Below are 21,544 nucleotides of genomic sequence, written 5' to 3'. Positions count from 1 at the left end.
CAAACGTCCAAGCTTACCACAGCATATGCACTGCAATGATATATAGCATACTGAATGTTATTTCTTCCAAAAGATGAGAAGCCTAACCACAATCTAGATGGGGAAAAGCTGACATCTCTGTGCACATTGACCATGTGTGCAACAGCAGCCCTTAGCTGTCAAAGTAGCATGAGATGCAAGTTAAGATTTCATGTGTAACATGGCATCAAGAAGCACAGAGAGCACAGCTGCAGATGAGCATCTCAACAGCAGGGTTGGTTTTCAGCCCCCTGGTTTGGGACTGAGCTCAAGACTGGAGGCAGCACCCAGAGGAAAAATGCACTGTGTGAAATACCAGGCCTCAAACTCCCAAATAAGCACATCCTGCTTGGCTCCTCTGGCTTTGTTTAGATGTCTAAAAATTAGATGCCTAAATCTGAATTAGTGATCTCTATGGCACTTTGCTGTAACTATGATGGTATGAGGACACAGATAGAAAAAGGTTTATAATTAACTTCGAAATCTGCTGCTTCTATTTGAGACCTGAAAAAGAGCTCATATGCCCAAAAGTTTGTCTAATTTTTCCAACCTACAGCAGCTGATCTAATAAAAGATATTATCTCTGTCTACAAACCTCATCCTGCCTAATGACCCCAGGTTCCCTTTATAGTCAAGAGAGAGAAAGCAAAAGGGCAATTTTTTCCACCTTGAGATGGGTGTCTTATAAAGGCCTTGGACTTATCTATTTCCTTCCATTACATTTGAAGAGATGCTGCAGTCACACACACCTGGCATTCAGTTTTTATGTATCCAAACAGAGCAGATGAATCTTTCTGCATTCAACCAGATAGCTTGCACCATGACTGCCTTTTGTATTTGTTGTATCTGTAATCTGTTTTTTCCAGCCTTCTATCTGTGAGCCTGATGTGAGCAGCATACCCTCTGTTTTATTAAAAACTTACTCAGACACAAGGAAAAAATTGTACTAAAGTTCAAGAGGTAGAGTGGCTGCATAACTGGAGCAATAAAGTATTATAAAGGACAATTAAGATTACCTGGAAGAATCTCTATCCATAATACATATTTCTGAGACTAGCAGGGCAGATAATGACTCCTGCGAACCTACACAGAACATGGATGGTGTCTCCTGAATCTGCACAAAACTATGGCCCTTCCACAAAGAGTAGGCAGGCAGAGCCTCATCTCCAGTAAAATTCCCAGTATTAAGCTTGAGATGGTAGTCAGTCTCTCCTAGCAAAGAGAACAGCATAAGAGTCTTGGGTTAGTGCAGTGGTGGTTTGGAAGTGGGGGGGTTACAGGGGTGGCTCCTGTCAGAAGCTGCTGGAAGCTCCCCTGGTTCCAATTCTGGCCCCACCTCCACCCAAGGCTGAGCAGATCTGGGAAGCTGGAGGTGCTTCTGTGAGTAACATATTAAAGGAAGAGAAAATAAAACTGCAGAAATATAAAGAAGAGACAAACAGAGGAGGAGGAGGTGAGAGCTATGCCAGAGCAAAGACACCAATGTCAGTGAAGATGGAGAAGGTGCCTGAGCAGAGATTTCCCTACAGTGTACAGAGAAATGGCAGCTGTCCCCATGCAACCCATGGAGGAGCACAGTGGAGCAGACCCTGAAGAAGCATGTTGGGGTAAATGTGGATTTGTGGCCCCTGAAGGATCACAGTGGGCATACGTGAAGCTGCAGCCTGTGTGGGATCACAGAAAGGGGCAGCTGTGGATCTGCAGCTGTGGAAGACTGTGCCAGAGGAGGTGACTGTTCCTGAAGTGACTCTGTGGGCAGCCCGGGGTTGGAGCAGTTCCTGAGGAACGGCACCTGTGGGAGGGAGGGACTCATCTCATGTCGGAGGGGTTTGTGAAGGGGACATTTCATGAGAGGCACCCCACATTGGAGCTGGGGAAGGCTGTGAGGAGGAAGTAGCAGCAGAAACACCATGTGGGGAACTGCCTCAACCCCCCTTGCCTGTCCCCTGTGCCCTGAGGGGGAGGCAACCCGGGCCTGGGAAGATTGGGGTGGAGGGGAGGGCAGGGATCAGATTCAGATAGGGCCATGTTTTCTCTTTCTCCTGGTAGATTCAATTATTTTTTTTTTCTTCACAAGTTGAACCTGTGTTGTTTTTGTCTGGTGCCATAATTGGGGAATGAAAACCTGTCCTTGTCTTGATTAAGGAGCCTTTGGGTGGATTTTCTCCTCCCTGTCCCAGAGCTGGGGTGAGAGAGTGGAAGCCTGGCTGGTACCTGCTGGGCCTGAACTGTGACAGTAAAATGGATTAGGCTTTCAAGAAGATTCAACTAACTTTGAGCCTAGCCTGAAAGAAAGATGATTTCTGTAGCTTTGCTGTGCTTTATGTTGTAATCTCCTATTGCTAACAAATTTTTTTCATGCTATAGTGTGGGAACACATGCAGATACTAACATCGGATGAAGATAAATTATTATGACAGCCTTGTAGCACAAGAAGATCCCTGGCTTAAGGGCTCTGCAATCTACTTTATGGCTGAAGAAGGTAAGTATGCCAAAAATTAGAACAAGTCAGATAAGAACAACACTGAAATGACACAGTTAAAAGTCTTAATTGCATGCACAACTTGAGCAAATTGCCTCCTAATAGTAAGCAGAGTTTAATTTGGAAAATGTGTGCAAATTAATTTTGCTGCAATCAAAACAAAGGTCAACACTTTAACAGCACTAAATACTGATTCTTACCTCACTGTGTAAGACCTGATTTATGTGCTCAATATAAAGCCACCATCACCCACTGTACCAGCCTTCTATGATTCTATCTGGAGGTTCACATTGAATATTAGGAAAAATTTCTTCACCAAAAGAGTGATGTGGCATTGGAACAGGGAGGTGATGGAGTTGCTGTCTGTGAGGGTGTTCATGTGGGCAGGAGTGGCACTTTGGGAGATGATTTAATGGTTACAGTGATATAGGACTGACAGCTGGACTTGATGATCTGAAAGGTTCTTTACAATCCTGATGACTCTATGATTCTATCCCTATTGTAACTCATTCAGCCTTTTTCAGTTTGTATTCTTCCACATAACAGAAGATATTCTCTACCATGACCAACTTCTAATTTCTAGATGCGTTTTAAAAAATGCAAAAAACCCCCAAAACATTTAAAGACTAAGCACAAGAATAGTAAAGATTGCTGATTATTACAAACTGGATTCACTTGCTGGCAAACATAACTGAGGTACAGGGTGAAGAATTCATCCTTTGTATGGGAATTTATCACTAGCATAAAGCTACCTTGCTAACCACAGAATATGAAAAAGAGGGGATGTGTCAAAAAGAACTACCTTTTTCACCTTCCTGTTTTGAGGCAATTTATCCTCTAAGCTGGAGCTGCAAATCATATAAAACTGTGTCAAATTATATGAACTAGCTGTATGGTTCATTTATTGCACTTCGATATGTAATGAACATTCCACTGTACACGAATTATAGATAACGAGGCCAGAAATGACCATGTGGGTCACCTACTTTATCCTATTGCTCCCAACAGACTTCTGCTCATGCATCATCTCATAAATTTATGGGCACAAAAATATATGTTCACACATTCAAAAGACAGTATTGGCACTAAACGGTAGTTTTGGTTTAAAAGGCAATAGTGACATTAATTCAGCTGCTTTGTTCATTAAAGGGTTTGCTTGTTCTTAAACTTATTCAAGCAAAACTTCAGAGTACTATTGATACTGTTTATTCCTAGTGGACAAGGAATAAAAAAGTAATAATGATATAATTTTACAATTAAAAATGGAAATATTTAGTGAAAAAATTGAAGTTCTTCATGGCATCAGCATGAAAAATGCTGTTACCATAATTCTGCTCAGATGTAGGGCCTTTATAGTACTTGTGTCCAAGCTGTAAATAGCTGACATATTAGTGCATCAAGACAATTTAAATTACTGCAGTGGGTAAGTAACCAGGAGCACTGACATTTCATATAAATTGAGTAGGTTCTCAAGAGTCCTGTAAATAAAAAAGCTATTTAGATCCAGTTTATATAGTAGCTCACTCTTTATGCTGTTTCATCCAATCATATACCATGTGATTGTCCTGATTTGGGCCAGGATAAAGGTAATTTTCTATCTTGTAGTTTTGGTTTTTTGCAAGGACAGTGATTTATGCCATCATTAATGCTTTCTTTTTAGTTAAAATGATTTTTTTCTTTTACAGATGAATTTATTTTCCTACAACAACATGCAGTAAAAGGTCTTAGAAATACTGCAAAAAATGTTACAAAAGGTGGAAGATGATTGGAAAAGTACAATGTGATTTTGCTATATGTATCAGTTTGAGAAACTTATGTCTCTTGAGAGAGAAGATGGCTGATTCCCATCTTCACTACTATTGTGAAATTTGCAGATCTCATCAGCAGGATGCCCACTTTCTACTACATCCAATGATGGTGGTAATCACTGCTCCTGTTTCATCCTCCTAGTGTCCTGTTCTATCAAAAGTCTGGAACCTCCTTTAGGGCTGTCCTACATTCTTCAGACTAAACAGATCCTTTTCAACATCTTATTGTTCCCACTTCCCTCCTGGTGTTAACAACTCTAGGGAATATAGCACAAACAGCACCTTTCTGGTGATACCATAAGATGGTCTCAGAAGTTAAGAGATATTTGTGGGGCTCTGCCATGGTTAAGGTAAATTGCCTCATTCACACAAGAGCTGAAGCTGAAAGGGAGTCGTGGAGATGACAGTGGTAACAGAATGTCCTTACCTTCTTACAGTGACAACTGGAAAAAGCTCAAAGCAAGAGTAAGTCACCCAAGATCATGGTGTCCACTTGGGTTTTGAATGTGCTTGCAGACACTTGTTTCTAGAAGGGCTACAAATACAAGGTATCTCTCTAATTTAATAGAGATCAACTTTGCAATAGGAAAACATCAGTTTAGTTGCTTCTGTAACCTCTACTATCACCAAATATAAGCAACAGTTTGTAGGTTTCATATGTAGTTTTAGGATTTCCCTACCTTGCTTATACAAAAGCAACAACATTCTTATGCAGCTGAAGACTGTATCCTGGCTTCAATTCTCACTGACAGCCTATGAAGGGAGAGACAGCACTTCTGCTCTATTTGTCAAGACCTGAGAGCACTAAGTACTGGATTTAACAGCAAATCTGGGCATTTTGTTGAAATGAAGCATTTCTGTGTTGGTAATTTAATTAATGAGAGCTCTGTATTTAAACTCAAGGCGTGAGACATTTTGCCTTGCTGTCAGAGCATGGCATATGTCAAAAAAATTTAGAACCTTATTATGCTTATCTTTTAGAACATGAGCCCCATTCATGAACATGTAATTTACAGTGACTGTCTCTGAGGGCACAGCTATTCAGTTTACATAACAGTTAATTGCTGAATTATAACTAATATAAATTCTGTCTAGGAATGAAAGGATTAAGAGAACACCCACTAGATGGTGTTCAGTTACTGCATGGCATGACCTGGGCTACTTACACCTCTAGCTCCTATTCACTCCTGCTTTGCTTCAGACTTTTCTTGAAGAAACAAATACATTAGCATAGGAGGACAAAAAGGAATGAAGCAACACTCTTACTAGGCACCTGGAAATGGTTCAGTAAATTAAAGTTGAATGTGACTAAGTGAAACTTGGAAAACATGAGGCAAATCTACATTAAAAAAAGACCACAAGATTTGGATTTACTTGCTATTATAAGGTTTTACTGAAGATACTTGTGTTTTTTGCAATTGGTGACATCATCCATCTGCTTCGCACACTCCCAAACTCTCCTGGTATCATCCATTGAAAGAAAAGTGTGAATAAACACTCACCAAAGAAACATATCCATTTTGCAATTAGTTTCATTAAAAGAATGAACCGAATTAACTCATGTCTATTACAGTGGAACCTAAGAACCTAATGTAACACCTTCTTTTTCAGCAGAACTGCAGTAATTGCAGAGTTAACTCCCATTAGTGATTAGTGAATCAGCATAAGGGAAAAAAAAGTATAGAAGTGCTACTTTAGGAGAAGAGACATTTGGCATAGGTGCAGTACTGTAGCTCTTATGATATTTTAGATTCCTGGAGATTACACAGGTGACTAGTGATAAAGAAAACTGCTATTCAGAGATGAATTAAGCTGATCCTGTCATGTCAGGATTTCTAGAAGGAGCCTTTTCCCTTTATAAGGCTCTAAAGTGCAACCTTACATGAAATTTTTAGGAAGGCCATTTTAATGCAGATGACCCCAGTGATGTCATTACTTTTTCCAATTGCTACTGTGAGAAAATAAGGACATTCTAATAACCATGTTTGGGAATTTTCCTGCAGAAGGCTCTTTCTGCTGCTTTGCACATTTTACTGATTGTGTGCAGCCCTACTTCATTATTTCTATAATTCTCCAGGTTCAGGAATTATTGCAGTCCCTAGCTTTTCTTGCTTTCTTCCTTCTCATACTTCATTGGACTTCCTTTCAGTGGCTGACTTGCTTTCCTTCAGTTGATTGTCCATGTCATTCTCACTTTTACCTTTAAATTAGCCAGGAGTTTCATCCTACTTCTAAAATTAGCTCATTCTGTTATTAGCACATATGGAAGCTCTGAGGAAACCAGTAACAGCCCCTGCTAAGTCTGACTTGTTTATAAATCATTAACATCTGTCACATAGCAATTAACAGATGTTTGGGAAGTTTTCTTACAGTAGGGGCTTCAAGTGTATGTGTGTGATAAGAGAATGCTCCTGCATTTTAAGCTAAAAGAGGTTTATTATATATTAGCTATAGAAAAAAAGCTAATAGAGCAATCTAGCTTTGGCTAGTTTTTAAGAGTATCAGAACAAGGAAAGTTACATAAACCTAATTTGAAATGTCTTTATTCACAAGGTGCCATGGTAATGGAAAGAGGAACAGGATCACAAAAATTCAGAGAACAATTCTAAAATATCAGAGAGAGCTGAAGTAATGAGAAATCACAGAAAAGCTTAGAAGTAGACATTAATTGTGCCTTATTGCAGTGGCCAAACCACTGGTTAATTTGCATGTCTGTCTGTGTTTGACATCATGACATGTTTGACATGATGTCTGTCAGTTCCTACTAATAGAGAAGAAAGTCTTGTGCAAAAACTAGAACACCTCCTCTGCTCTAAGGGGTGAATTTTGAAGAATTCTGATTTATTAAACACCAGAGGAAACACTGTCTCAGGTCTATTAAAACAGAAATAGAAGAGAAATATTTCTTCAGTAAAGATAAAAGAGATAAATCTAAAAGTGTAAATACATTTTACATCACAATTCCCACTAACATCTTCCCATTCAATGGGAACTTCAACTTCAGCCTTCAGTATACTGGGCTTCTATGTCCACTGTCTCTAATTATCCCTGCATCATCTCCTTCCTGATGAGCTTCCACTAACAATAATAATTGCTCTTCCAAGAGCATCTTGGATTGAAAAAATGAACAATTTTTCCTGTTCCTGGTCAAAGGTATACATTGCCTGGGGACATCAAGCCCTTAACCTCCCAAAGGGACAACCTTTGCCTGATGCCTCTTTTTTTTCCGAATTAATCCATGATTAGAGTAAATCTTTCTTCACATAAAACCACATCAAATAATTTGCCCTGCTGTAGTACTCTCAGCCTACCAGATGCACAGACCCATAACTGAGGACCAAAACACCCATGGTGCTGGAAGCTTTTCTCTGTGTAGCAATGTTAAGTAAAGTAGAGACTAAATGAGTTTAAGTGTTTTGCTGTAGTGAGCATTGCTTTGTACCATTTTTCTTCTTGGCTGAAGCTGCAGTTTGACAATTCAGATGTTTCAGCAACAGCATTAATTTAAAAAGTTTCTGACTTCAACCCTTGTTCCACCCCCTAGGCATAGTGATTGCTCGTGGATTGTGCTGTGAGTCAGGGTATGGCTTTACAAAAAAAATCAAGTTCAGGAAAGCATGGAATATAGCTACCTACATGAAGCTATGGAATGGATGGCCTCACCCAGTCAGAGGAGATAAAAATAAGCTTGGGTTTGCTTCTAACAGGACCACTGCTGAGTGGTAAAATAATTAATGCATCATGGGCTTAAGATTCAAAAGAAAAAAACCCCAAACTATTTTAGATAATGGGAAATGTTGGCTCAAGTACAAGAGGGTTTAAATCAACAGTGGACAGTGCCTAATTTCAGTTTGGATATCAGAAGAGTTTTCAACCAACAGAGGAGATGCTATGTTGGTATTTTCCAGTATAAACAGTGGTTGCTAATTATTTGAAATTGAACATTAGAAATTTGCAAAAGTCTGTGGTTTAGGTTTGTAAACTTTCAAAATGGGAGCTCCCTTTAAAAATATATATAACTTCTGGCACACATAGCCATGAAATGGTAAAAACAAGTGTAAAGTCATTATGTATCACCCTAATAGAGAATACAAATCCTTGAAAACTGTTACAAGCTATTTCAGAATAGCCTAGGTGAGCTGTGCTCATAAGTACAAGTGTTCTTACAATGGTACAACTAAGCAGATAACCTTTTTACTCCTTAAAGCAGTACTGTACAGACATAAAGAATAGGGACTGTCCTTCTGTAATGAGCATTGATTTTAGCTGCACAAGAAAGAAATAGAACTGAAATGTAAATAAAATTTTAAGTAGGCTTTTTACAATTCTCAGAGTGGGTGCAAATAAAAAGCAAACAACAGATAGGTTTCATTTAGCAAACAAGTAAAATAATTTTATATTGCCCACTGCACTTCTAAATAGACCACACTGGTTTAAAAAACCCTCTTACTTATTCAACAGCAGAAATTGCCTTTATCACCATACACATCACCAAAAAACACTGCTCTTTTTTTTTTTTCCTGCTAAATAGTTGCTCTCTTTTTCTTATAAGACCAAAGGAGCAGTTAAAATTTCTGAACATCAGGTTTTGTATTTTCTCCCAACAAATTGCGAGCAAAACAGAAGTCAGTTCTCACATTCTGTATCACCAAAAAATTCACACAGAAGAAAGAATTGTTGTTAGGGTGTAGGTAACTTTTCAGAAGTTGTCAAACATAGCAAATAAATACAGTGGAATCAAAAGTCCCTGTGGAAAAGCAGATGCTCATCCATGTGAGACAAAATTACTGATTTTAATATTCTCTGTTGTAAGAATCTGCTCTGACAGGCTCACAACTATTTGATCCAGTCCACAGTTAGGAACAAACACACCTCAATCTTCCCCTGGAAAAACAAAACCAAAAAACATTTTGAGAGGAACAACAACAACAAAAAAGACAAAAGTCATCTGGTTTCTGGAACTGTCAGTTTCTCCAGTGGGATCCATGTCTGACTCAGTGCTTGTCAACACCAATGCACCAGCACAGCACAGCCCTGTAATTTCAGTAGTTTCAGAGGTATTGTTGCAAAAAACATGAATTCAAGGCATGAATAGATGATCAGCACTTCAGAAAATGAGCTTTATTGCACTGAAGACTTAAAATGTAAACTCCACTGAAAGACAACTGAAATAGTCTGGATAAAGTTAAACTGGCTTGGCCATATTTCATATTCAAGTTCCAATGCAAGGAGCTAATTTTAAAATTTTTATTAAGCCAGGTAGGATCATAGGTCTTAGTGAATGAAGCCCCAAGATACTGGCATTTTCTACATACTGATAAACTAACTAGAAAAACTAAGAATGGCCAATTAGGATGCATTTGGACGTAATAATGATGCTGAACTGCCTTTCATCTGGTAAGAAGGAAGGTAGGATTTGTAGCAAAATGTAATGTCTTTTGTTACCTATGGCTGAAAAATCTTTATGCTGTCAGCTGCATGAGCCTTTGCAAGGTCTGGGAAGAAAGATATAAATACATAGCCAGCAGAATGACAAAGGTGCTTGCCAGTATTACAGATGGTGGTGTGAGGACCAGAGTTCTCTGATGGACTGGAGAATGCTGGAAGATGGATTTGATTATTGAGAGTTGGCTTTTGGCTGTGTTCTCTGCAGAAATGAAGCTGGTAAGTCCAAAAGAGGGCACTGCCATGTTAGCAGGTGGCCCTAACAAGAGAAATCTGTGTTTTACACATGGAAAAAAGTCTAAGCTCAGCATTTGCTTTCATTTCACAGCCAGTGAGAAAGGCTACTGAGCACATCTGTGTTACCACCTATTGCAGGTGCAGGGCTAAGGAGTAAAAAAGAGAACATAATCCAGGCAGTTTCTCCCTTAGGAAATTGATGCCAGTGTTTTCCAAAGAGGGAGCAATGGAGCTTTGCAAACGTCTCACTGGAGATCCCAAACAACTGTCAAGTGAGGACAGTTCCTCTCATTTCCAAGTGCAGGATGCACACCTTGCTTGCCATCATTTCCTAGAAGGAAAGTGATGGATACTTCATGGTTCTACCTTAGATATATGTAAAAAACCAAACCCCATAATGCAGCATTTCTTATGAGAACATGTGAGGGTGTGTGTGTGTGTGTGTGTAATCAGTCTGTAACAATATTACTCCAAAAAGTATAAATCATATGACTAATACAATAAAAATACAGCATTGGTCTAAGGAAAAACAGAATCATGAGCATTGAAAGAGTTACAGACAACAGAAAATGTGAGGCTAGAACCATGCTAGATTTTGGCAGGAGCCTGACCTGCACTCCTGGCACCTGCTATCATCCACTAAGGGTCTGCCAGATCCCCATCAGTTCTAAATATCTGAATGCAACCCAAGGAATTTTAAAAACAGATCATACTTCTTAGGTACAAACCAAATACCTGTCTGTTGAGGACATATGTTACAAGAAATTAAAATAAGCTTAAGAGTGGTAAAAATTCACTGAGTTTGTTTTTCACGCTACATCTGTTAAGACTTAGCTGTCAGTAAAGCAGGATGTTTCAGAACTGATTAAGTTCCACTGAATTTATTAAAAAACAATACTGAAGTAATCTGTCAAAAAGTATTCAGCAACATGGCAGAAAAAATCCCAGAAATATTTTCTGTGGTATGTTGACAGTATGTTATAAATGTTGTTGAAATAGTGTGTGGTGTTCCATAAAAATAAAAATCCTTTACAAATAGGAAAAATATTCAAAGACCAAAAAAGACTGTACCAGTTCTTGAAATTTGCTCATATGTATATAAAAGAAGAAAAAATTACTTCTGTATTACATATTTTAAATATCATGGTAGCATGTCACAAAACTGAAATATTTGACTAAGGCAGAAACTGTTGCAAGATTTCTGAAATTCTAAGGAAGCCGATGTTTATACAACAAACAGACTCCTGGTACTAATAACCAGATATTTCCATTACTTGTATTACAAGTATTCTGTATTCATGCAACATATTTCAATTCAGTTCAAGGAATCTGTTTTCCATTCAGATGCCATTAAGTAAGCAATAACTTTCACGATTTAAATAACTAAATCCTTCAAGATGTGTGCTGAGACCACTTGCCTCTTGCTTGTAACTCTGCCGAAGCCTGAACATTTCTAGGATTGGTACTGTTTTCATGCTGAATTGTTAAAAATTGCTTTGATTCATTAAGAAGCTGCAATACATCTTCTCACTAACAATTATTTTTCAGAAAGCTAAGCAGCTAGTATTGCATTTTCAAAACATAACATCTTGCCAAAATTTTTACCTAATCAGTAAGCACTACAGTCTTTAGAGAGGAGAACTCTGACTCAGTGTCATTCTCCAGCTAGTCAGCAATGTCACTAAGGAAAAAATAAATTCATCACAACAAAGCCATGAGCTGATTATAACCTTACTGTCATTTCATGCAGACATAACCATAAAAATAAAAATGTCATTAATAAAACATCAGTATAGTTTTAAGAATCAAAAATATATTGGACCTTGCAGGGAATAGTACCCATAGTTCAAGGCATGGAAATAGAATGGGGGAAAAAACTGACACCTTCTCCCTGTGCAACGATATGCTAATATCTGCCTCTTTGTAAGGAATTTTGTTCTGTGGTTCTCTTTCCTCCCAATACTGCTGGCTCAAGCCTTTCCCCTGCTCCCCCAACTTCCTGACTGCTGCAGCTGCAGGGGCTACAGAGCTGGAACCCAGGTCTCACCTGACAGCTCTCTGCCCTAATTGCAGCACCGCTTGCTTCTGTTTCTCCGATTCTGAACCTAACAAGTTTCCCTGAAAAATGAGAGCAAACATAAAAATCATCCCAGTTGGCAGTGGTTAATACAACAGAAAAGAAGCTTGGCCAAAAGACCACTTTTGATTTCTGAGAGGAGGGGGACAGACCCATTCCCCATAAGAATCCCATCTCTGATTCCATCATGTATGATTCCATTGTGATGCAAGGATTAAAAAATGCATTTGTCTTTATTTTTACTCCAAAACAAAGCTTATGTTCAGACATAAATGCACAAGGTTTTAGGAATTTCTGCAGTATTTCTTGTGATTATAAAGAACTATTTCCCTTCAAAATAATGTGTAAACAAAACAATCCTATGAAGACCACTGGTGTTGCATCACCAGTGCAACCGCTGGTGTAACTAAGTTATCAGTGTTAACATATTATATAACATATATATATATACATGCCATATACTATTAGAATCATATCATATAATCAGCCTCTATTTTCTATTGCTGAGGAAAAAGAAGAAAAAAACTTCCCTAAATCTATTTACTAACAAGTGGCTGAGGTACATCATATTATGCCAAACTATCTAATATTACCCAGAACACACATTTGAATGTTGTATTTGGACATTTAAGGAAAAATGAAAGGACAATATTTTAAAGGCTTTCTTAGGGTTGCAGTATAATTTCCTAATGCTGTTTGGGTGATGAAGGACAACTGAAAATGAAAAGATGGGCTGGCTACAGAAAGACACATTTTTTGATAACTGCTTATCATTGCTTATGTGTACAGATCCCTCAATAGGAACATTATTTTTCTTCACTCACAATGGTACCTTATTTAAGAAATGAGGAAACAATGACGACTAAGAAGCTCTGGCAAGACATAGCTGATTTGGTTTCATTTTCCAAAATCTCAGAAGAGATTCATATAATGACCTTAAGCCACAACATTGCTTCTTCATTTTTGCATTGCTGCCTTCCATCTAGCACTGGGCAAGGGCTCAACTCTGTCCTGCTTACCCCAGGAGTTCTCTACTGTATTTGGAGGATTTGTCCAACAACAGTGTACCAGTGGTAAAATGTATTAAATGTAGACAGAGACAAAACAATCTCTTTGTTAACCCATTAGAAATTCAGGACTAAATTCAATTTTCAGCTGTGCCAATAGCTCCCCGTGTAAATTTCAACCCCCACTACCTATTTAGGGCTTCCCCATTTACACAAGCTTGAACCTTAGTCTTCAACTCTGAATCCTAGGTTTTAGATCTGAAACTCACATGTGACTCATATCAATCTGATTAGTTATTGCATATGAAAATCAGGACAAAATGAAGACACTGAACTATAGGCATATGAACTCCCAATAGAGAGAGAAACTCAAGACCCATAAACAAGAAGACTGACTTAGCTTATTCTGTTTGGCTGCTCCCTCTTGGCTCTTTAAACCCCACTGACTGCATCAGCACTTGATCTCTGCTAGGGTCAACAGAGAACTCAGTCTCCTAGCCATTTCTCATGAACACATTTATTTAACTTCATTTTACTCATTAGCCAGAAATCATTTCTAGCCTGGCACTGCAACTTTTCTTTGGATTCTTTCACAGTCATGACCCTGCTGGTGCTGTGGCAGGGCAAAGCCACACATCTTATCACACCTGCAAACACACCACAACCTTATGCAAACTACATTTCCACAGAAAACTTAACCAATTGAAACCTCTCCTAGCAAACTTTAAACACATTCATATTCACTGACAGGTAGGATTCTACTATGGAAATACTACCTGTGGTACACCGGTACTATATAAAACAGGAAGGTATTTCTGGAATAGAATAATCTTTTCCAGAAAAAATAACATAAACACATTCCAGATTAAATGTGCCTCAAAAGCTTCATTTTCTAAAAATTTGCTTCTTTAGTCCTTCTGAAAATTTAATATAGATTTTCTTATATGTTCTACAACAGCACACCTGGGATGGTATCTCCATGGAGAAGCTCTAACACAGTATTGGCTGTATAACCTGGAATATGAGCCTAAGTATGCACAACTGTTTAAAACACAAGCTTAACATGAAGCTGGAAGGGTCTTTAGAAAATAATCCTGCATTGCAATGAAAATTCAGAGTAAATCAGTTGAGCTTTGTCCTTCTTGATGCTGCAACTTCTGATGCAACACATCGAGGTCATATGATTTTTATGAGATACTGCAAGAGGCTGAGAGGTTTTTACATCATGTTAAGGACAGTAGCAAAGACCAGTTTTCCACTACACTATCATTGCATCAGATATTACAGTTTACAGGAGCATCCCACAGAAGAATTTGGTGGCTTTGCAACAGTCTGCCACACATCCCTGTGGTAACATTGTTCTAACACAAGAGGACATGGGGTGCTGCCAAAAATCTCAACAGCACAATCAGCACACACTGCATTACTTGCTGTAGTTGTGTTTCCTATCAATGCAGATGCTGTGCCACACTACCACATCTCATTTACTCTTTGCCACTGTTTATAAAAAAGTGGCTGCTCCTTTCCATAAAATCACTAACAGTAAAAAATTAGGCACATATTTACAACGGCAGCTCAGTGTGAAACACGACAGCTAAAAGCAATAACATTTTTTTGGATGATGCCTTTCTTCCTTTACAGAGCTCTTTCCTTTGTCAATATGCAAAACAAGTCTGTCAGGAAACTGCATTTGTTATCAACTCATTCTCCTTAGATGGCAAGACTGTAAATATTTTTCTTCATTATCACTTTGACAGTAAATAACTTTGCAGGTGATTTATCAATATGAATGCCAAGATTTCACAATTTTTGGCCTACCTTAAAGAAAATGAGTAATAGAGAAACCCATGCACCAGGAAACAAATGAGCAGAACTAGTGAACTATGGTCTATCAAGCGGGGTTCAAGATCACTTGGGCTGGATGACAGTTGATATATTTGCACTACAGTTCATCTGTTTTCTTATCTGGGAAAGTGTTCTATAATAAATAAAAATTTATTGCATGTTTTGCAACCTTGTCAAAGGGCACACCTAAGATTTTTGCTTCAGTAATAAATTCCAACCAACTGTGTACAGGAATTCATCTGACAATCTGGACATAGATAAAATATTTTGGCATTTTCTAATGTCAGCACTTTCAATCTAGCACCAACAACTCAACTGGTTTATGGAACACCACATAAACTTTCTCCTAAATTTAATTATAGTTAAAAACCAACAGTAATTCTCCAATGACAATCACCAGTGAGGAAAAACCCCAAGGCTGGGGCTGCCTATTCCTGACCTATAACTGCCTCCCCCTCACCTTTTTTGCCTGCTTTTTGCCCCCTTGGGAGTGTTTATCTTTGACCAGGATCACAGCATGTTGACATCAACCTCAGCAAGACTTCTTGGTGTATACAGTTAATATTGCTCTTGAGACTGGTCATGTGTTCCTGTCTATTACAGGTAAAAAGGAGCAGAAACAAATTCAGAACAGCCTACAGAGAAAGCTGAGCCTTCTATATTATAAACAGCAACCAATTCTCCAGCTCCATTCACCTCTAAGCAAGTATTTATGAAGATGAATGGTTATTGCATGGGTGTGTCAAATTTTTCTGAGGTTTGTTTTTTTTAAGTGATTAATCAATAATAGAGAATAACCAAATCATTACAGTTTTAAAGCATTGTAAGACTCATTATTTGTATGCAGTATCACATCTTAAAATTGCATTTCTGTATGCCATTAAGTGAAGAACTTCCTGGGATTAGTGGTGGTGTGCCTGCCCTCTTTTCTAAAATCACTCTTCATGGTGAAAGGGAATGAATTTTATAATAGAAGTGGAAACTTTCAAAAAAATAATTGATGCTTTGCTATGAAGTTCACCTTCTTCATCTGCTCTGAATAAACTTGGAAAGATGCTTGCAATAGGTCCATCTATTTTCCTCACAGGAAACTCTTCAAAATGCAATGTACAAGGAACTGGGTTTAAAATACTTAAACCACCGTATTTCTCTGACAACAAATGCTATGTCTGTTTGCAGTTATAAGAAAACCTGAAGTCCCAAGCAGTGTGGTTTGGAGAGAATTGCTTCTCATCATGTTTATGCTGCTAGCCAGGGAAACCCACAACACTGATAGTTAAGAAAATGTTTTGGAGTACTAGATTCATGTATTAACATTGTCCTATGAATTGCCTGTGATGATATTGTTGTAATCCTGACTGCAGTCTGAAATGCCAGATATGCATTGGTGCAAAGATTTTTTTTTGTTCATATGTTTTTTTCTTGTCACAATTTTTTCTGTTCTGTTTAAGGCTGTTTCCTACTCATATTAGCAAAATAAATGAAATTAACTTGGCTGCATTACAAATAAATCTTACTCACATACCACTTCATTAAAAACCTGCACGTGTACTATTATAGATAGAGTAACCAACCAATTTGTATGAACTGCTAAGACTTAAAAACACTTATTTCTCTAACCTTGCTTTCACTGACAACTGAAACCCATACCTTCAAACTTTCAGTATTCACTGTCTTTTAGTGTTTCAGGCTGGAAAATTCAAATGAAAATCCCTTCAAGGTTTTTATCTTAATGACCTAAGTTTTGAAGGGAAAACAACTCTTTCTGTTAACCATGTATTTAAAAAACACCATTTTGAGAGTCACCGTGACTCCGAAGGTCATAAAGTCCTTCTAAGGATTTATATTCAGCTTTGTACAATACTAGAAGTTGTGTGTCAGCAGTGAAAGTGTGTGTCCTTATCACCTATATATTTTTGGCAGACACAGAAAACTTTTATTACAAATTCTGTGTCCTATTCTTTGAGTGCCTGCAGCTCAGTAGACTCAGTTCTGCTACAGGTTTCCCACAGGCTCAAATCACAGTGTGTTCAGGTCTCCTTGTTCCTCCACAGTTCCCTAAATTCCCTTCTGTGTTTTCTGATCAACTCCCAAGTCACTCCAACGTCTGCTGCTAGCTGGGCAGAGCACCCCAGACTATGAACAGCTTTTGACAGACAACATGCTCCCCTAGTCAGTATGTGCAGACTGCAGCAAACTGATTAAAAATCTAAGTTTTCTTCTTTCCCCCAGCAGATATACTAAGTAAGTATTTCCTTCTGAGTGACAATCCTCACAGAGACTTGGAAAACTTAACATTTATAAAGCAAAAAAATTATTGGCAAAGATGTAAAAACCACATTTTTAGAGAAAAAAATGCATTACCCCCCAAAAAATAGTGTAACATGGATATCACAGAAGATGAGACAGAAAAAAGAAGATTAAGTAATGGGTCAGAACTAATGAGGCCAGAAGATGAGCAGGAAAGAATACACTTTTTATTTGTGTGCTGGTCCTGTCTTTTCCCCGGAAAGCACATTTTTAGAAACATGCACAGAATTTTGATCTGTTCAAACCAGGTTTTGTATAAACCAGGGATTTGAAAACAGAAGCCTTGTGGTGAGCTTAATGCTTCATTGCACTTATTCAAGCCACTCCCATGACTGTCTTTGCTATGAAAACACTTCATAGAGTACTTATTGGTGGATAGACAGATAATGGGGACATGAATGATATGAACATTATTATATTACAATCCTATTGTATTCTGTGGCATTGAGTATATGCTATATACTATAGTAACTCTATACTGATCAGACATGCAAATTATGCAGAGATGTACTGACATCATCAAGTCACCAGATTTCTCAATCATCAGCCTCGCTTCACTGGTGCAAAGGGTGGTGGTGCCTGTGAAAATCCATATACACAACATTTATAAATTAGCTTCTGCTGATTTATGTCAGCTAAAGGATCTTATCCCAGTGACTTGCAAATTACATCTTTAAGGGGACCTGCAAGTCTTTTTTCCTACACAAATACAATAATAAGAAAATAACTTACGTTCAACTTGATCAAACACAACTGAGAACAAGAAGTCTCTTGGTGTCATGTAATACTCTCCTTCATATTCCAGTGTTGCAAAATGCATGAAACGATCCTTCCGAAGGGCAAGATTCTCATCATTTTCCACATAAATGACATCTTCCTTCTGAAACAGAAAAAAAAAACATGCAGAAATATGGTTACATTTGCAGACTAACTCTGTAATTAAGAAGAATCCAATACCCAATCTTGATTGACCTCAATATCTTGAATGTAGCCACAACAAGAGACTGCCAGGAATTAAAGCATTAATGGCATGATCTTAATGAATGACAAGCTTATAACGGTATTAATTTTTTTTTCTCTTCATGGAGAGCATGCCTTAAAAACATAGCTGAGCCAAATTAATGGCTTGTGGTCACCAAAGGCTGCCCTTCTTTCCCGCTGCCCTTCCTTCCCACTCTCCTACTCTTGGCCATATGGTCCTACACCTCTTTGTTTGCCAGCTCTGCTACCTGTTGGACCCTTGCTGAGCCAAATTTAACTCAACAAAAAGCTAAACTGACCAAACAGCAAATAGTATTTTGTCAGGTTAGTGACAGGCTCAGCAATGGCTGAGATTTGCTCTGCACTCATGGAAATGAACCACTCCTGAAGTTAATTATGAAGTTGTGGAGCAAATCCTAAGATGGGAGAACAATGATTTAGTTCAAATATGGGCCCATCTTCCAGAGAAGTTAGAAAAACAGGCAAAAGCAATGAAAACACCAACAAAAGAGTTGGAGAGTATATCACCAGACCCAAAGATTCAGGTAGTCAAAGGATCATAAGACTTCCACATCCCCTGTCCTCCCTCTACCCCCTTAAATACTGAGAGATCAAAATAATACAAATTGACAACACTGTGATAAGCAGTAACACAGTAACACCAGACAGCAAGAGGACACAGACTCACTGAAGTAGATGTTCACATTTTAGGATTTCAGAGACAGTGAGTGACTACAGGAAAATAAGACACTCCAAAATTCAGAACACTGTTTGTATTTGAACATCAATCATGGAACAATTTTACCACCAGCATCATCACTGTTGAAAAGTGTGAGAACGTGAAGGAAAAGCAAGAAAATCCAAGGCTAAGTACCAAGATTCTGGCTTGAACATACTTGACACAAGTCAGTAAAGAGCAGGATGGTTCTGCAGCTGGGTCAGTAACCATGGCACTACTCTGGGTGTGATGCAGATGAGTGAGCACAGCCAAGGGCATGGCCAACCAAGGTGCTGCATCACACCTTCCAGCAACTGATCATGACTTGCTTATACAGTTTTCAGTTTCTGGATTATTCCTATGGACTGCAGAGTATTTAAGCTGCCCAGTAGAATTCTAGTGTATGCTGCCTTTTGCTAACTTGGTTACTCCTGAGACAGGCCAGTGGCAGAGGCTCCTGGTTAGACCCAGACCCAGACCAACTGGAAGTGCAGTGAAGGTTTCACCAGCTGATGTTAAAACAGGGGTTGTGATGAGCTCAGTGTGGTCATGGAGTGAATTGTGAGACACAGACAGGCAGACAGTATGTGAATGGAGGAGGGAAGAGACCAGTGGGAACATCTCAGGTATTTGGCTGAAGCTTGCACTGGTTATAGCAATGCACAAGGTATCAGGCAACCAGCTGTGTGGGAAGCAGATATTTGTAAACAGCAAGGAAGATGATGGGGTGCTTGTGTTTTGGTGTTCACACATCCAGGCAGTGGGCATGCAAGAAGGGAATGGGACTCTTGGAACCACTTAACATCAACAAGAAAAAAACCCAAATATGAATAATTTAGAACTAAAAAAAAAAAATTCTGATATGCAAGGATATGCATCGTGGCATACAGGACAAAAGTTGCACTGCTGCTGTTCTATGATTCAGATCTGTATATTCTAGGAAACAGGAAAAAAATCTAATGTAACCAGCAATTTAGCTTTATTCTTTTTAAAACTCACAGTGGGTGTCTGGAGACAGGATGACAGGGACAAATGACTGTAATTGCTTGGTTAACAAGAGTCAACAAACATTGCAGGTAGCAGCTGAATAGTTCATAGTTGATGAGTATTAACATGCTGCATTCTTATTAAAATCATCTCTTTCTCACAGTAACATAGGCAATGTTTGCCCAACAGCAAATTTAAAAAAAAAAAAAGAAAGAAAAAGGAAAATTACTTCATGGTAGTCCTTTAACTAAAATTATGGAACGCAAAGCAATCTTTCTGCAGAAACACAAAATAAAAAAGTTCAGATGAGCAGTAAAGAGCTAATCTTACATTATCTTCAAACCAACGAGATTTTCAACTTTAAGCCTTGCAGTATTTGTCTGAATTCTTTCTAAAGCTTTTCCCTGAGGAGTGCCTTGTGTTTGATAGAGAACATATTCTCATCACAATTACAATAGCGTGTGAGTACAGATTCATCAAGCCCCTCCTCCCTCACCCCCCATTTTTTTTTGGAGAGACTGGTATCCCTGATTTGCAAAGTGACTTTGGGAACATGGATAATTACCTACAGAAGTCAGCTCCAGATGAGATAAGTAGACTGTACAGAACAAACTCTATCACCCGTGTCATCCTCTACTTTGTTTCCAGAAGTTTTGCAAAATTCCTGATGTTCTGTCACTACATCAGAAGCTCAGCTTCTGCTCAAAGCACTCTGGACCCCAGCACAAGCTACAGCTCAGTTGCTCACACGTAGACTGCTTATTCCTTCTGAACAGAGTGTGGCACTTAGACTGAAAACCGATGTCACTCCAATGGCAGCAAAACAATTTATTCCAGCTACAAAGCTGACCTGGTATCTTCATGATGACAAGTGGCAAGAAGAGCAGTTCTGAAAGGCAATTACAGGGACTTCTTTAGTTGTCTGGACAGACAGTTCAGAAGCAGGGAGGAATGGAGCACCTCAAAAAATGTTGACCTCCCTTCCCACAAAACATGTTTGCACAGTTTTGTTGTAAAAATCTGGTCAACGTACCAGAGAATGGAAGTTCAGAGAAGAGGTTGCAGCAGGGGTGTCACACACTCCAGCCAAAAGAGAAGGTATGTAAGGAATAGAGATTTTTATTGTCCAGAGCAAAGACAAGATGCATCAGTGCCCCCACACTCAAATAGCACATCATCCTGATGTAAGGCTTTTTAACTACCATTGTTCTCACCAATGTTTTCCAAAACCAACAATAATACTGCCCCAATTGATTTAATATCAGTTAAGGACTAGAAACTACCACCTTCTGCATCAGAGACCAGACATTCACAATCAAGCTGCAAAGACACTGCTGAAGTGATGACTCATCAAGCGTTAAAGCCATGCAGTTTATAACGTGACATAAACATTCAATACAATTATTTCTGTAATTTTAATTAAATTGAACGTTGCTGGATGTTCAACCTTCTGGACTTCCTCCAACAGCTCTGTATTTTTCTTACACTGGAGGCTCCAGAACTGGAGTCTCATGAGAGTGGAGCAGAGGGGGAGAATCACCTCCCTCAGCCTGCTGGCCACATTTCTTTTGGTGTAGCCCAGGATATGGTTGGCTTTCTGGGCTGCAAGTGCACATTATTGGTTCATGT

The 21,544-nt window shown here is 38.6% G+C and overlaps 1 protein-coding gene across 1 annotated transcript in view; it reads right to left on the bottom strand.

Annotated features, from left to right (window-relative positions):
• The window catches only part of MICU2 (mitochondrial calcium uptake 2), a 138,381-nt gene that overhangs the window by 41,081 nt on the left and 75,756 nt on the right, over nucleotides 1-21,544 (bottom strand). Inside the window, exon 2 of the mRNA XM_030452337.1 lies at nucleotides 17,962-18,109. Within this exon, the coding sequence (XP_030308197.1) occupies nucleotides 17,962-18,109 (148 nt within the window). The remainder of the gene's footprint in view (nucleotides 1-17,961; nucleotides 18,110-21,544) is intronic.

The sequence above is a fragment of the Calypte anna genome, chromosome 1 (genome assembly GCF_003957555.1).
Source record: "Calypte anna isolate BGI_N300 chromosome 1, bCalAnn1_v1.p, whole genome shotgun sequence".
Classification (NCBI taxonomy): Eukaryota; Metazoa; Chordata; class Aves; order Apodiformes; family Trochilidae; genus Calypte; species Calypte anna.
Note: the sequence above shows the minus strand (reverse complement) of the source record. Positions and strands in the feature narration are given on the sequence as shown.